Raw genomic sequence first — 15,254 nt, 5'->3', positions numbered from 1 at the left:
GGCAGTGTCACCGGTCCTCGCCTGTAGGGGCAGTGTCACCGGCCCTCGCCTGTAGGGGCACTGTCACCCGCCCTCCCCTGTAGGGGCAGTGTCACTGGCCCTCCCCTGTAGGGGCACTGTCACCCTTCTTCTCCTGTAGGGGCACTGTCACCCGCCCTCCCCTGTAGGGGCACTGTCACCCGCCCTCCCCTGTAGGGACACTGTCACCGGCCCTCCCCTGTAGGTGCACTGTCACCGGCCCTCCCCTGTAGGGGCAATGTCACCGGCCCTCCCCTGTAGGGGCACTGTCACCGGCCCTCCCCTGTAGGGGCAGTGTCACCCGCCCTCCCCTGTAGGGACACTGTCACCCGCCCTCCCCTGTAAGGACACTGTCACCGGCCCTCCCCTGTAGGGGCACTGTCACCGGCCCTCCCCTGTAGGGGCAGTGTCATTCGCCCTCCCCTGTAGGGACACTGTCACCCGCCCTCCCCTGTAGGGGCAGTGTCACCCCCCCTCCCCTGTAGGGGCAGTGTCACCCGTCCTCCCCCGTAGGGGCACTGTCACCCGCCCTCCCCTGTAGGGGCAGTGTCACCTATGGCTGATCCAAGGTGGGGGAGCGCACTCAGGGCAGCCCGGTGCTGGGGGAGGGGAGGCCTGAGGACCCTGCCAGGCCACTTGCCTGGGCCCTGTTGTCCGCTCCCTCACCTGTCTGGGGAATGGGGGTGACATCGTGTCCTGCTGTCCCCAGGACCGTGGCAGCCACGAACATGAACGAGACTAGCAGCCGCTCCCACGCGGTCTTCAACATCATCTTCACCCAGAAGCGCCACGACGCGGAGACCAACATCACTACTGAGAAGGTGGGCGGCTCGGCGGGGCGCCCAGTCTGCGAGACCCTAGTCTCGGGGTTTGGGCTCTTGGTGTGGAGGGGTTCGGGCTGCGGATAGGTCCGCCTCTGCCCGTGCAGGCCGTGGTGCAGACGCGGGGCCATCGCAGCCCACCGCAGCCCGCATGCCAGCCAGGGACCCCTGCTCAGGTTCCCGGGCTGGGGGTGGGGTGAGGGATGGGGGGGTGCAGAGGAGAGGCCGTGAGGGCGGCTTCCGGCCCCCCCGGAGAAGATCCCTCTCTGCCTGCTGCTCTGGGCAGGCTTCTACTGGGGCCGCTGTCCTTCCGGAGGGGCGAGGAGGGGTGGGAGGGGCCTCTGACCCGGGGGGCGGGGTGTTCTGTGCCTGCCCCGCCTTCACTCTTGGAGGCCCCGCCCCCGACGGCAGGCCCGCCCCCACGCCTCTCTGGCGCCTTAGGGCAGCCGCGCTCTCCCGGCAGCCCCAGCTCCCCTCAGTCCCCGGGGGTGCGAGGCCTCCCGGGAAGCCCAGGGCGGTGGGAGCCGAGGCTAAGGAGCCGTGGGGCCTGGTCGGCACAGTCCGGCCGGCTGCCCTTCCGGCTCCGCTGTTGGCGTGGGCGCCGAGGGGTCTGTGGCCTCCGTGGGAGCAGCCCGCCGAGTGCCTGGCCAGAGCGCAGCTGCTCTGAGGGGGCTGAGACCGCTCAGCCGTTCGAATCCCACCACAGATAGCGCCGTGGGGAGAGGGGGTGACAGTGACAGGAGCGCCTCGGCCTCAAGCGCTGGGGACGGGATGGAGGCCCCGCGGGCCGTGCGGGGCCCCTTAGGCTTCAGTGCGCTCCTCGATTGCAGGTGAGCAAGGTCAGCCTGGTGGACCTGGCAGGCAGCGAGCGGGCCGACTCCACCGGTGCCAAGGGCACACGCCTCAAGGTAGGCCCGGCCCGCGCTGGCCCACCTGCCGGCTGGGGCCACTTCAGGGCGGCGTGGGAGGGGTGCTCCAGTAGGCAGAGGGCTGGCCAGCCCCATCGCCCTGGACAAGGACTGCTGCGCCTCTGCAGGGCCCTGGCTGCCCCTTGTGTCCCCCAAAAGGATATTGACAGGCTGAGCTGAGGCAGCTGCAAGGCTAGGTGCAAGGCCTCTGTCCAGCACCCCCAGGCAACATCCTCCTATCAAAACAGTCTTGGTTGTCAGGAAGGGGAGTCTTCATTTTCCTGAGCACCCATGTTGGTCACCATTATCCGATGGGTGGGAAGGGACTCTCGAAGTTGTACCACGTGGGGCAGGCACGTGGGCGGTATTCATAGGATTCTGGTAGAGAAACGCTGGAAACTGCCCACCTGGCTGGGCTGGGCCTCGCGCCGGCTTCCTGCCTGGGCCCTGTGCCTGGGTCCTGTGCCCAAGGTGGCCCTGGGATCAGCAGTCGGGGCCAGTGGCCTCAGCCCTCACCACACAGATCAGGCCCCGGGGTCACGCAGAAGCAAGAAGCTCCTGAGGCGTCCTGACACCTGACTGTCTTCTCTGCACTCAGGAAGGAGCCAACATCAACAAGTCCTTGACCACGTTGGGGAAGGTCATCTCTGCTCTGGCTGAAATGGTGAGCTGGCTCTGGGCTTCTAGGACCTACTGATGGGTGGATTTGTGGAGATGCCTCCCATCCTGCCCTCCACGGAGGATGCTGGGAGCGTGTCACACCTGTGCCCAGGCCTGTTTCTGATGAGGTGGCCTAGGTTCGAGGGATAGCCAGAGATGAGGAGTCACAAAGCTGGAGATGGAGTAGTAATCCTTGTCATGCCCTGAGCCTCAGTTTCCCCACCTGTAAAACGGGAAGGGCCTGCACTGCTGCCTTCCTCACAGGGTTCTTCTGAAGGCTGCCACTGGCATGGTGAGTGTACTGCTGGCATCCTTCCAGGAACACAAGGCTGCAGTCAACTCTGATCTTGGTTGGCCCAAGCCAGGCTAACCTCCTGGGGGGGCCCGTGGCTCTTGGAGATGAGGGACTTGGCAGGCCCCATGGGACAGGCTGCTTTGTCCACTCACCAAGAGGCCCAGGTCTCAGGTCAGGAAAGGATAGCTTTCAGAAGACCTGCCCTACTCTGAAATTGTCAGGGGTGAGGAAGTAAGAGCCACCAGGTGACAGTGAACCAAGTAGTCGCACTACCCCTTGGCCTACCTATCAGGACCAGTTCAAAGCAGAGGCTGTGGGCGGACGGCAGTGATGGAGCCCTTGCTTGCACCAGTCCTTGGTCTTCTACTTTGCCCTCTGTAACCAGCTCCCCTCCTCTTGGGACCCTGGCCTCACTCCAGGCCCTCAGACTCTTTCTGTCTTTTCTTTTACAGGACTCTGGGCCCAACAAGGTAAGCAGCTTCACACCCCAGGGAGGGGAGGGTTCTCTCCCTGCAGAGGAGAAGCCTGGAAGCAGTGTGCCCTTGGCCCCACCTCTCCCTGTGATGGTCTGGGCAGTACATTTCACCCGTTCACTTGCTCACTTAATGAACTCATTGAGCCCAGCTCTGAGCCAGGTGCTGTGCTGGGAGCTGGGCTGTAGTGGTGAACAAAGAGGCATTATGGGGCCACAGAGTAATGGGGGAGGCATATACTAAACAAGGAAACCGACCAATAAAAGCATAATTAAAAATTGAGGTGAACTCCATAAAGGAAGGAAATGGACTATGAGGAGATCAACCCACAAGAGAGTCGGTTTTTAGTCTGTGAGGACAGGACAGTTTCTCAGGCAAAACCTGAGAGGTGGTGAGGAGTCAGGCAGGCAGAGGGATGAGCCTATGTGAGGAACTGTGAGGAGCTGTGTGGGGGAACTGTGTTGGGACCTTGTGAGGAAATACGTGAAGGACTGAGACGAAATGTGTGAAAAATTATGGAGAAATATGTGTGGAACAGTGGGGAATTGTGTGAGGAACTATAAGGAACTGTGGGAACAGTGAAACTATAAGGACTGAAGAGGAGTTGTGTGAGAAACTGTATGTACATGAGACAAACTTTATGAAGAATTGTGTGAAGAATTTTGAGGAACTGTGTGAGGAACTGTGGTGGATTGTGTGGAATGGTGTGGGGAATTAGGAACTGTGTGGGGGAAGTGTGTGGGAAACCATGTAAGTAACTGATGGTTAAGAGTGTGTGTCAGCTTGGCTGGGCCATGATTCTCAGTGTTTATATGTGATCACTCCCACGATGGAATCTGCTGTAAGTAGCCAATCAGTTGAAAGGGAGTTTCCTTGAGGGTGTGGCCTGCATACAAATATAAGCAGATGTTCTGGCTTTTTGCTCACTCTGGATCCTGTGACTGCCTCCTGTTCATATTGACCTCCAGTTCTTGGGACTTGAGCTATCAGCTTATCTGCCAGTCTTGGGATTCGTCCATCTTCACAGCCTGTGAGCAAGAGCCCTGCTCTCCAACCTGCCAATCTTGAGTTTGCCAGCCCCTGCAGCTACGTGAATCAGGAGAAGCCTTGCAGTCTTGCCTGCCAATCTTGGGATTCGTTGATCTTCACAGCCTGTGAGCAGGAGCCCTGCTCTCCAACCTACTGATCTTGGGTTCTCCAGCCCCTGCGGCTACGTGAATCAAGAGAAGCCTCTATCCTCATCCATGGACTTAGAACGTTCCAGCCTCTACAACTGAGTGAGCCGTTCCTTGATATAAATCTCGCTCTATGTATATTTATACGCTTTACTGGTTTTGTTTCTCTGGAGAACCCAGTGTAAGACATTTGGTACTAAGAGTGGTTCTAGAGAAACAAAATTGTAAGGATGAGTTTTCTAACTTGACTCTCAAGTCTGGTTAGTCTTAAAGATGTTGATGACTCTGCTTCCAGCAGTAAAGAGGACACTGCTAGTCCATGGCATGAGGTGGCAATACAAATACACAAAATATCACCACCAGTAGGTCAGGTATTGGTGAAAGGCGAGGCTCTGGGTGAACACATGATGTCTTTCTACAGTTTTGTCAGAATAAGAAGCATAAGGAAGCTGCTTGGTTGGTCCTACTTTCACTGGAAAACTGGTGAAAGAAAGAGATGTGCTCAGGGCTTCAGAGTCAAAGGTCAAGTGCGGCATAAATGACCTCAAGGCTCCCACTTGTGCTTTGAAAGAAAGCCTTATTTCTTGTAGTAACAGAGCTGAAATTGCTGAAAATCAAACCCAGCGTCTTATCATACGATTGGCTGAATTACAATGCCAGCTCAATTGCCAACCTCGAGATGTGTCTGAAGTTAAAGTAAGGGCATTGATTGGAAAGAAATGGGATCCTGAAACTTGGGGTGGAGACATATGGGCATATAATCAGGAAGCTGGGGACACTGAGCACCTAAATTCCATTGAATCACTCCTGCCAGCAAAACCACTCCCATCCGAAGAGATTACTTCATGTCTGTCTGCTAAACCACCCTGCCCAGAAAAAACATTACCCTCTTCACTCTCATCTATTGAGATTAGCCTTAGCCCAGCTGCCTCTAAAGAGCCGTTGCCTCAGTCATTGCCTGGGGCATCGCCTGAGGCAGATGCTTTACAAGACAATGCTGAATGTTCTCAAAACAATTCCATACTACTGATTCTGGCTTCTAGGCCTATAACTAGACTTAAGTCCCAGTGAGCCCCAAAAGGTGAAGTACAAAGTGTGACCCAGGAGGAGGTGCGCTACACTCCAAAACAACTGCTTGACTTTTCTAATATGTACAAACAGAAACCTGGGGAATATGTGTGGGAATGACTATTAAGGGTGTGGGATAATGGTGCAAGGAACATAAAGGTGAGATCAGTCTCAGTTTATTGATATGCATCCACTAAGTACAGATGCTTCATGCAGTATTTCAGCTCAAGAAGTTAGGAAAGGATCTAATATTTTATTTGGTTGGGTTGCTGAAGCATGGCCTACACTAAGTCAAGTTGAAGTACCAGACCTGCCTTGGTATACTGTAGAAGAAGGTATCCCAAGGCTTAGGGAAATTGACATGCTAGAGTGGATTTGTCAGGTTAGACCCACAGACCCACACATGGAGTGCCCAGAGGACACACCTTTCACCACAACTATGAGGAACAAATTTGTGAAAGGAGCTCCAGCATCCTTGAAGACTGCTGTAATTGCTATTTTATGTAAACCAGATCTGACAATGGGAAATGCCCTAACTAATTAAGACACCTAACTATAGTGGGGCTGATTGGACCCTGTGGTAGTAGGGGCCAAGTGGCTGCACTTAATTGACACAGACAAGGTGGGTGTGGTTACAGTAATGGACAGCGGAGTCAAAGCAGTAATCAGAATAGCCTGACTCGTCTGGACTTAGGGAATTGGCTACTTAGAAATGGTGTCCCTGGGAGTAAAATAGATAGGAAATCTACTAAATATTTACTTGGGCTGGACAAATGGATGAATTCTAGGTCAGGTGAACAGCAGTCTAACTCAGATCGCTAGAATAGAGAGTTACAGTCTCTCAATCAATTCCCAGATTTGAGCGAGTTTAAAGACCCACAACCCCTTGAATGAAGAGGAGGCCCAGTCCCCTTGAGGAAGGACTCCAATACACTGCCAAAAATTTTTACTGTTAATCTTTCTCCCAGCCTTCCCCAAAGGGATTGCCCAGCCTTCCCCAAAGGGATCTATGCCCTTTTACAAGAGTGACTGTTCATTGGGGAAAAGGAAATGATCAGACTTTTTGGAGATTACTGGTACTAGCTCTGAACTGACACTAATTCCAGGAGACCCAAAACATCACTGTGCCAACCAGTAAGAGTGGAGGCATATGGAGATCAGGTTATTAATGGCATCTTGGCTCATGTCCATCTTACAGTAGGTCCAGTGGGTCCCCGAACCCATCCTGTAGTGATTTCCCCAGTTCCAGAATGCACAATTGGAATAGATATACTCGGCAATCGGCAGAACCCCACATTGGATCCCTGACAAATAGAGTAAGGGCTATTATGGGAGGAAAAACGAAGTGGAAGCCATTAGAACTGCCCCTACCTAGAAAAATAGTAAACCGAAAGCAATACCACATTCCTGGAGGGATTGCAGAGATGGCTGCCACCATCAAGGACTTGAAGGATGCAGGGGTGGTGATTTCCACCACATCCCCATTCATCTCACCTATCTAGCCTGTGCAAAAAACAGGTGGATCTTGGAGAATGACAGTAGATTATCGAAAACTTAACTAGGTGGTGATTCCAATTGCAGCTGCTGTTCCAGATGTAGTTTCATCGCTTGAGCAAATTAATACCTCTCCTGGTAACTGGTATGCAGCTATTGATCTGGCTAATGCCTTTTTCTCCATACCTGTTTTGAAGGACCATCAGAAGCAGTTTGCCTTCAGTTGGCAAGGCCAGCAATACACCTTCACTTGCCTACCTCAGGGCTAAATCAACTCTCCAGCCCTGTGTCATAATTTAGTCCACAGAGATCTTGATCACCTTTATTTTCTGCAAGACATCACACTGGTCCATTACATTGATGACATTATGCTGACTGGACCTAGTAAGGAAGAAGTGTCAATGACTCTGGACTTATTGCTAAAACATTTGTGTGCTAGAGGGTAGGAAATTAATCCCACAAAAATTCAGGCACCTTCCACCTGAGTGAAATTTCTAGGGGTCCAGTGGTGTGGGGCATGTTGAGATATTCCTTCTAAAGTGAAGATAAGTTATTGTGTCTGGCTGCTCACACAACTAAAAAGGAGGCACAATGCCTAGCAGACCTCTTTGGATGTCAGAGGCAACATATTCCTCATTTGTGTGTGCTACTCTGGCTTATTTATCAAGTGACTTGGAAAGCTGCTAGTTTTGAGTGGGGCCAGAATAAGAGAAGGCTCTGCAACAGGTTCAGGCCGCCATGCCAGCAAGTCTGCCACTTGGGCCATATGATCCGGCTGATCCAATGGTGCTTCAAGTGTCAGTGGCAGATAGAGATGCTGTTTGGAGTCTTTGGCAGGCCCCTATTGGTGAATCACAGCATAGACCCTTAGGATTTTGTAGCAAAGCCCTGCCATCCTCTGCAGATAACTATTCTCCTTTTGAGAAACCGCTTTTGGCTTGTTACTGGGCCTTAGTAGGGACTGAACACTTAACCATGGGACACCAAGTCACCATGCGGCCTGAACTGCCCATCATGAACTGGGTATTGTCTGACCCACAGAACCATAAAGTTGGACGTGCACAGCAGCACTCTATCATAAAATGGAAGTGGCATATAAACAAGATTGGGCCTGAGCAGGACCTGAAGGCACAAGTAAGTTGCATGAGGCAGTGGCCCAAATGCCCTTGGTCTCCACTCCTGTCACATTACCTTCCATCTCCCTGTCTGCACCTATGGCCTCACTGGGAGTTCCTTATGATCAGTGGACTGAAGAAGAGAAAACTCATGCCTGGTTCACAGATGGCTCTGTGTGATATGCAGGCACCACTCGGAAGTGGACAGCAGCAGCACTCCAGCCCCTTTCTGGGACCCCCTGAAGGACAGTGGGGAAGGGAAATCCGCTCAATGGGCAGAACTTCAGGCAGTGCACCTGGTTGTTCACTTTGCTTGGAAGGAGAAATGGCCAGATGTGCGATCGTATACTGATTGATGGGCTGTGGCCAATGGTTTCCCTGGATGGTCAGGGACTTGGAAGCAACATGATTGGAAAATTGGAGACAAGGATTTTTGGGGAAGAAGTATGTGGATAGACCTCTCTGAATGGGCCAAAGAAGTGAAGATATTTGCGTCTCATGTGAATTCTCACCAAAGGGTGACCTCAGCAGAGGATGATTTTAACAATCAAATGGATAGGATGACACACTCTTTGGAAACCAGTCATCCTCTTTCCCCAGCTACTCCCATCATTGCTCAATGGGCTCATGAACAAAGTGGTCATGGTAGCGGGGATGGAGGTTATGCATGGGCCCAGCAACATGGACTTCCACTCACCAAGGCTGACTTGGCTACAGTTACTGTTGAGCACCCAATCTGCCAGCAGCAGAGACCAACACTGAGTCCTCGGTATGGCACCATCCCTCTAGGTGATCAGCCAGCAACCTGGTGGCAATTTGATTACATTGGACAACTTCCATCATGGAAGGGGCAGCCTTTTGTCCTTACTGGAATAGACACTTACTCTGGGTATAAATTTGCCATCCCTGCATACAATGCTTCTGCCAAAACTACCATCTGTGGACTTACAGAATGCCTTATCCATTGTCATGGTATCCCACACACCATTGCCTTGGATCAACGGACCCATTTCACAGCAAATGAAGTGTGGCAGTGGGTCCATGCTCGTGGAATTCACTGGTCTTACCATGTTCCCCATCATCCTGAAGCAGCTGGCTTGATAGAATGATAGAATGGCCTCCTAAAGACACAATTATGGTGCCAGCTAGGTGGCAGTACCTTGCAGGGTTGGGGAAGTGTTCTCCAGGAGGCTGTATATGCTCTAATCCAGCATCCAATATATGGTGCTGTTTCTCCCATAGCCAGGATTCATGAGTCCAGGAATCAAGCAGGTAGAAACGAGAGTGGCACCACTCAATATTACCCCTGGTGACCCGCTTGGAAGGTGTACGCTTCCTGTCCCCACGACCTTATGCTCTGCAGGTCTAAAGGTCTTGGTTTCAAAGGGAGGAATGCTCCCACCTGGAGACACATCACTGATTCCATTGAACTGGAAGGTAAGAATGCCACCTAGCCACTTTGGGCTCCTTATGCCTCTGGATCAACAGGCAAAGAAGGGAGTTACCATACTGAGTGGTGTGACTGATCCTGATTACTAAGAGGAAATGGAATTGATATTACATAATGGAGATAAAGAAGAGTATGCCTGGAACGTAGGAGATTCCTTAGGGCGTCTCTTAGTACGACCATGCCCTGTGATTAAAGTCAATGGAAAACTACGGCAACCCAATTCTGACATGACTACTAATGACCCAGACCCTTCAGAAGTGAAGGTTTGGGTCACTCCACCAGGCAAAGAACCACAACAAGCTGAAATGCTTGCTGAGGACAAAGGGAATACGGAATGTATGGTAGAAGAAAGTAGTTCTAAATACCGGTTATAGCCACGTGACCGGTTGTAGAAACAAGGACTGTAATTGTATTTCTGCTTTGTATGCGTGCTTCAAATATTTTTGTTTTCTTCACTTGGGAAATATAAGATGTAAATCGAGCTAGTGCGTTTTCGTTTGTATGCGGGTTAGTTGTATCATGTTAGGTGCAAGCATGACTTTATAATTGTCTTTATTCAGAGATTGTGTATGGTTTAAGGAGATGTGCACGTGTGCCAAGTTGACAACAGGTGGTCTGTGATGGTTAAGATTGTGTGTCAACTTGGCTGGGCCACTATTCTCAGTGTTTATATGTGATTACTCCCGTGATTCAATCTGCTGTGAGTAGCCAGTCAATTGAAAGGGAGTTTTCTTGGGGGTGTGGCCTGCATCTGAATATAAGCAGACATTGTGGCTTTTTGCTCACTCTGGATCCTGTGGCTGCCTCCTGTTCATCTGACCTCCGGTTTTTGGAACTTGAGCTATCAGCTTATCTGCAGATCTTGGATTCGTCGATCTCCACAGCCTGTGAGCGGGAGCCTTGCTCTCTGACCTGCTAATCTTGGGTTCGCCAGCCCTTGCAGCTACATGAATCAGGGGAAGCCTTGTGGTCTTGCCTGCCAATCTCGGGATTTGTCGATCGTCACACCCTGTGAGCAAGAGCCCTGCTCTCTGACCTGCTGATCTTGGGTTCTCCAGCCCCTGCAGCTACATGAATCAAGAGAATCCTCTATCCTGATCCGTGGACTTGCGAAGTTCCAGCCTTTACAATCATGTGAGCTGTTTCCTTGATATAAATCTCTCTCTATATATGTTTATATGCTTTACTGGTTTTGCTTCTCTAGAGAACCCAGCCTAAGACTATAACTATGTGGCAACTGTCTGCGGAACTGTTTGGGACTGTGTGAGGAACATGAGAGCAACTGTGTGTGGAACTGTGTGAAGAATTGTGAGGAACTGTGTGGGGAGCTGTGAGGAACTGTGAAGACTTGTATGAGGCATTGTGTGAGGATCTGTGTGAAACTGTGTGGGAAATTCTGTGAGGGATGGAGGTAGGGAAGGCAAATTCTGTGTCAATGGGGAGAGGTGAGCTCAGTGGGGGGCTGGCGGAGGCTGTGGAACCTGAAATGCCACAGTTAGTGGTGGGGTGCTTGAGGAGGGGCAATGGACTCAGATCGGTCTTTCTGACAGAGTGGTGGGTGGGCAGTGGCGTCAGCCCTTCTGGGCCTGAGTCGGCTGTGCATCCCAGACAGGCAGCAGGGATGGAGGCGGGAGGAACCTGAGGGATGTGTTAGCAAGTCCCTGATTCCTGACTGGAGTGGGGCACCTGTGGGTCTTGCCCTGGGGTTCAGGTGGGGAGAGGCCTGCGCGGCTGTGCACGAAGCAGGTGCACTGACTTCTGAGGGGCCATCCCCTGCTCCAGCCTTTGGCTTTGGGGAGCCACGTGGCTGACCTTGCCATGTTTCCTTCCGCCTCCTTTTCTCCTCCCCTGAGGGGCTCAGGGTTGAACGCTTGAATGTTTCTCCCCCACAGAACAAGAAAAAGAAGAAGACAGATTTCATTCCATACCGAGATTCCGTGCTGACCTGGCTCCTCCGGGAAAACCTGGGTGAGCACTTGGCAAAGTCGCCCACTTTTAGGTTCCAACCTTCTGTCCAGGCTGCTGTCTGTCTCTTCTTCCTGCTGGGATGGGATGCCCCACCACCAGGAGGCCTCTTACCATTTCTGGGCCAAGGCCAAGAGGCGAGCTGAGAGGGTGCGGTCAGTTCAGTGCAGCCCTTCCAGAGGGCTTGGGACAGCAGCAGGCAGTAGGTTAACTGAAGCTTGTCTGGGAACCAGGATGGTCCCATAGGTTCCACAGAACACACCCACTGGTGCCAGCACTCCTGGTTCAGGTCTACTGTGAGACCAAGACCAAGTCCCCACCCCTCTGGGTCTTGGTTTCCCCAAATGTAACAGCAGGCCTAGGACTAGATGATTCTGGGGAGCCCTGCTTGATTGCTGTGTTTTGAGGGACTGATATAAATCACAACCTTCTTCCCACCTGAGTTCTGAGCCAGTGAGCAATAGACGGAGAGGGGCTGGCTTATGGAGGCCGAAATGCCCCCCACACTGATCCCTTTCCCACAGAATAACCTTGGGGTCCTCCCTGGCTATGTTTACAGTTGGGTAGGCTGAGACCCATAGGATAAACTGAGATCTGGCTGACCTGGTGAACAGAGGTAACTGGGGTTCCCTGCTCTTCCTTGGCTGCACGGCTGAGGCATGGCTGAGGCCCTGCACCCCAGAACCAGCCAGGCTGACCCCCAGCCCTAGCCCACAGTGAGTGCCTCGGCAGGTCTCCTGGGAGAGGAGGGGGAGATGGGAGCTCCTGGGGGCAGGCTGCTCCACTAAGCGAGGACAGGAGTGCCACAGGAATGTGTCCCTTCACCTGAAGAGTTGGGAAGGAGCCCTCTCCCACAAGGCCACCCCTAGGTTGATCTTTTGGGGCTTGAAGGAAACCCCAGGATGGGGGCAGGGGAGCCCCCCAACCCTTCTTGGAGAGTGTCTTATTTTCTTAGTGCTGCTATAACAGAAATTCCACAACTGAGTGGTTTTGAAGAACAGACATATATTCTCACAGTTCTGGAGACTGGAAGTCCAAATTCAGGGTGCCAGCTCTAGGGGAAGGCTCTCTCTGTCTGCTCTGAGGGAAAATTCTTGTCTCAGCTTCTCTAGCATTTTTCTTGGCATTCCTTGAAGATCTCCACGTGGTGTCTATCTACCCCATCTCTGCTTCTGTGCCTAATCTGCTCCTTTTAGATCTCAAACATGATTGGCTTAAAACACATCCTGCACTGCTATGACCTCATTAGCATAACAAAAGAAAACCCTGTTCCCAAATGGAATGACATCCATAGGTATAGGGGCTAGGATTTGCAACAGATATTTTTTGGGGACATAATTCAATCCATAACAGGGCCCAACACAGCATTGTGCCCCAGGCCCTACACACCATCACCTCACAGTCCATGTGGAGACTCACTGGGAGTCATACTCTGGAGAGATGGCGCTGAGGACACAAGCAGGTGAGGCATCTGTATGAACCTGGAGCACAGACAGGCCAGGGTCCTGAGGAAGTGGCTAGGTGGGTCAGTGGGCAGGCCTTGGCAGCACTTCGAGGCTGCTGCCCTTGGCAAGACTGACTGCCCGATATTCACTCCATTAGGGCCCCACAATGATCTAGTGACAGGAAAAACCAGAACAGCCCATTTTCTCACACAGTGTATTACCTGATGCTGGGTCCATGCTGCCCTGGGCTAGGAATCTGACATAAATATTGAGAAAAATATTTCAAACAAAATGACAAAGTGTGTGAAAAAATTATTGGATACTCTCAGTCCTAACCTTGGAGTAAATGCCATAAGACCCTCCACAACTTTCCTTTTTTTATGGGGAAGGGGAGGCCTGGTTGTTGTAAGATGACCCCAAATGTAAGAAAAACACTGAGTAGGAGAGAGATCACGGAGGTGCCTGTTGCAGTGATGAGGGGGTGACCAAGGAAGGTCAGAGACCTCTCCCCAGTTGTCTGCATTCACTGGGTCAGACCGTGACTCAGCTTACCTCTCTGAGCCTCAGCCTACCCAGCTGTAGGTATAGCCAGGGAGGACCACCATGGTTATTTTTGGATAATGACGTGGTTATTTTTCTTAATTTTTGGAGAGGACATAGCAGTGGGGCCGGACTCTCCATTGGGCATGACCTGGTTTTCTTCCCACAGGCGGTAACTCCAGGACAGCAATGGTGGCGGCCCTCAGCCCCGCAGACATCAACTACGATGAGACCCTCAGCACACTGAGGTGGGTTCTCCTGTCTGGGGGTGGGAATAGATCCTTCTGTGCCTGAATCGGGAACACTAGTGAGAAAAGGGGTGCCTCTTGGTCTCATCTGTGACTCCATGAGGCTCAAATTGGCTCCTTTGGGCCTCCCAAGGCTTCATGTCCCCTGTTCTGTTCCCACCACCTTATAGGGTGTACTTTGGGGCTACAAGTGACAGAGGGCACCATGGCATTAGACTGGTGAGCTCTGTGTGCTAGGTTAAGCCGTTTTCACACCTGTCAACAGTGGGAGACACCAGTGGCACTGCTGTGTTTGAAAAGATCCCTCTGGCTGTAGGGCGTGTGTCCTGAGGTGGGGACCTGGACCTCCCAGCCCCACAGGAGGCTGCTTGGTTATCTGGGTCCTCTGGCCTCTGTTCATTGTGCCACCAGTAGTAAGAAGAAAAAGGGCATATGTCTCATAGACATACATTTCCTTATTTATAGCATACCCGGGATGTTTGCTTACACACGGTATGGATACAATATACATACACGTATACGTTCTCATTCACTTTCTCCTGCCCCCTTGTGGTTGGACTTGCTCCCTTCTCCTCGGAACCACAGGCCAGGTGCTGAGACCTTCAACATGGGGAGAGGACACTGTCCTGTCCCTTCTCCCTGGGCCTCAGTTTCCCTGAGTGGCGGCTCGTGGCCCCACCTGCAGGTCTCTGGCCAGTGGCCCAGCAGCCACCCCCAGTGACTTGCAGTGGGGGTGACTCCTCACCCCGCACCAGGCTGTGTCAAAACTGCTGAGGCCCCCGTCGCACCCAGCTGTGTCTGCCCAGGCAGGGCTCTGGGTGCCCCTGTGCCGGCTGGGCACAGGCCTGTCCAGGTACAGCCCACACCTGCCTTTGCTGCCCAGGTATGCTGACCGGGCCAAGCAGATCCGCTGCAATGCCATTATCAACGAGGACCCCAACAACAGGCTGATTCGCGAGCTGAAGGACGAGGTCACCCGGCTGCGGGACCTGCTGTATGCCCAGGGTCTCGGCGACATCGCAGACAGTGAGTGTTCACCTGGGCAGGCCAGCGGGCTCAGACTCAGAGCTATGGGACCTGCTGTACATCCAGGGTCTGGGTCACATCATGGACAGTGAGTGTCTGCCCAGCCCAGCCTGCCCAGGCAGCTGGGCCTTGGGCTCACGGGCTGAGCCTCCAGGGCCAGGTCCTTCCTCCTAGGACCACCCACACTGGCGGTGGACCTCACTGCCCCCCGGCCCAAACCCCAGTCCCCACTGTGTGCTCCTGGGGGACACCACCTGTGGGTGGGAGGCTGGGGTGTGGGCCCTGGACCAGAAGGGGGTTTCTTGGCCTCGGCCTGGATGGAACCACCTGGTTTGCATTTGTTGCTGGCCCAAGCTGGCCAGAAACATTGTTCCTGGAAGCCGCTCCATCAGGCGAGGGTGCTGGGCTGTGGTGGTCCCTAGGTCCCTGCACAGAAGACCCCCACTGCCCTGAGGCGGCCAGCCCTGCTCCTGGCTGCCCGGCCTGTGACGGGCATAGCGGGGGGCCTGGAGACAAACCGCTCTTCTGTTTCTCTGTCTCTCCTTTGCCCACG

The 15,254-nt window shown here is 53.0% G+C and overlaps 1 protein-coding gene across 1 annotated transcript in view; it reads left to right on the top strand.

Moving 5' to 3' along the window:
- KIF1A (kinesin family member 1A) overlaps positions 1-15,254 on the top strand; it is a 109,687-nt gene that overhangs the window by 41,004 nt on the left and 53,429 nt on the right. Inside the window, exons 7-13 of the mRNA XM_004386475.3 lie at positions 728-839; positions 1,670-1,747; positions 2,346-2,411; positions 3,155-3,172; positions 11,370-11,445; positions 13,597-13,675; positions 14,559-14,701. Of these exons, the coding sequence (XP_004386532.1) occupies positions 728-839; positions 1,670-1,747; positions 2,346-2,411; positions 3,155-3,172; positions 11,370-11,445; positions 13,597-13,675; positions 14,559-14,701 (572 nt within the window). The remainder of the gene's footprint in view (positions 1-727; positions 840-1,669; positions 1,748-2,345; positions 2,412-3,154; positions 3,173-11,369; positions 11,446-13,596; positions 13,676-14,558; positions 14,702-15,254) is intronic.

This window comes from Trichechus manatus, unplaced genomic scaffold, assembly GCF_000243295.1.
Source record: "Trichechus manatus latirostris isolate Lorelei unplaced genomic scaffold, TriManLat1.0 scaffold00165, whole genome shotgun sequence".
NCBI classification, from domain to species: domain Eukaryota; kingdom Metazoa; phylum Chordata; class Mammalia; order Sirenia; family Trichechidae; genus Trichechus; species Trichechus manatus.
The sequence above is the reverse complement of the archived record's forward strand: the minus strand, read 5'-3'. Positions and strand labels throughout refer to the sequence as shown.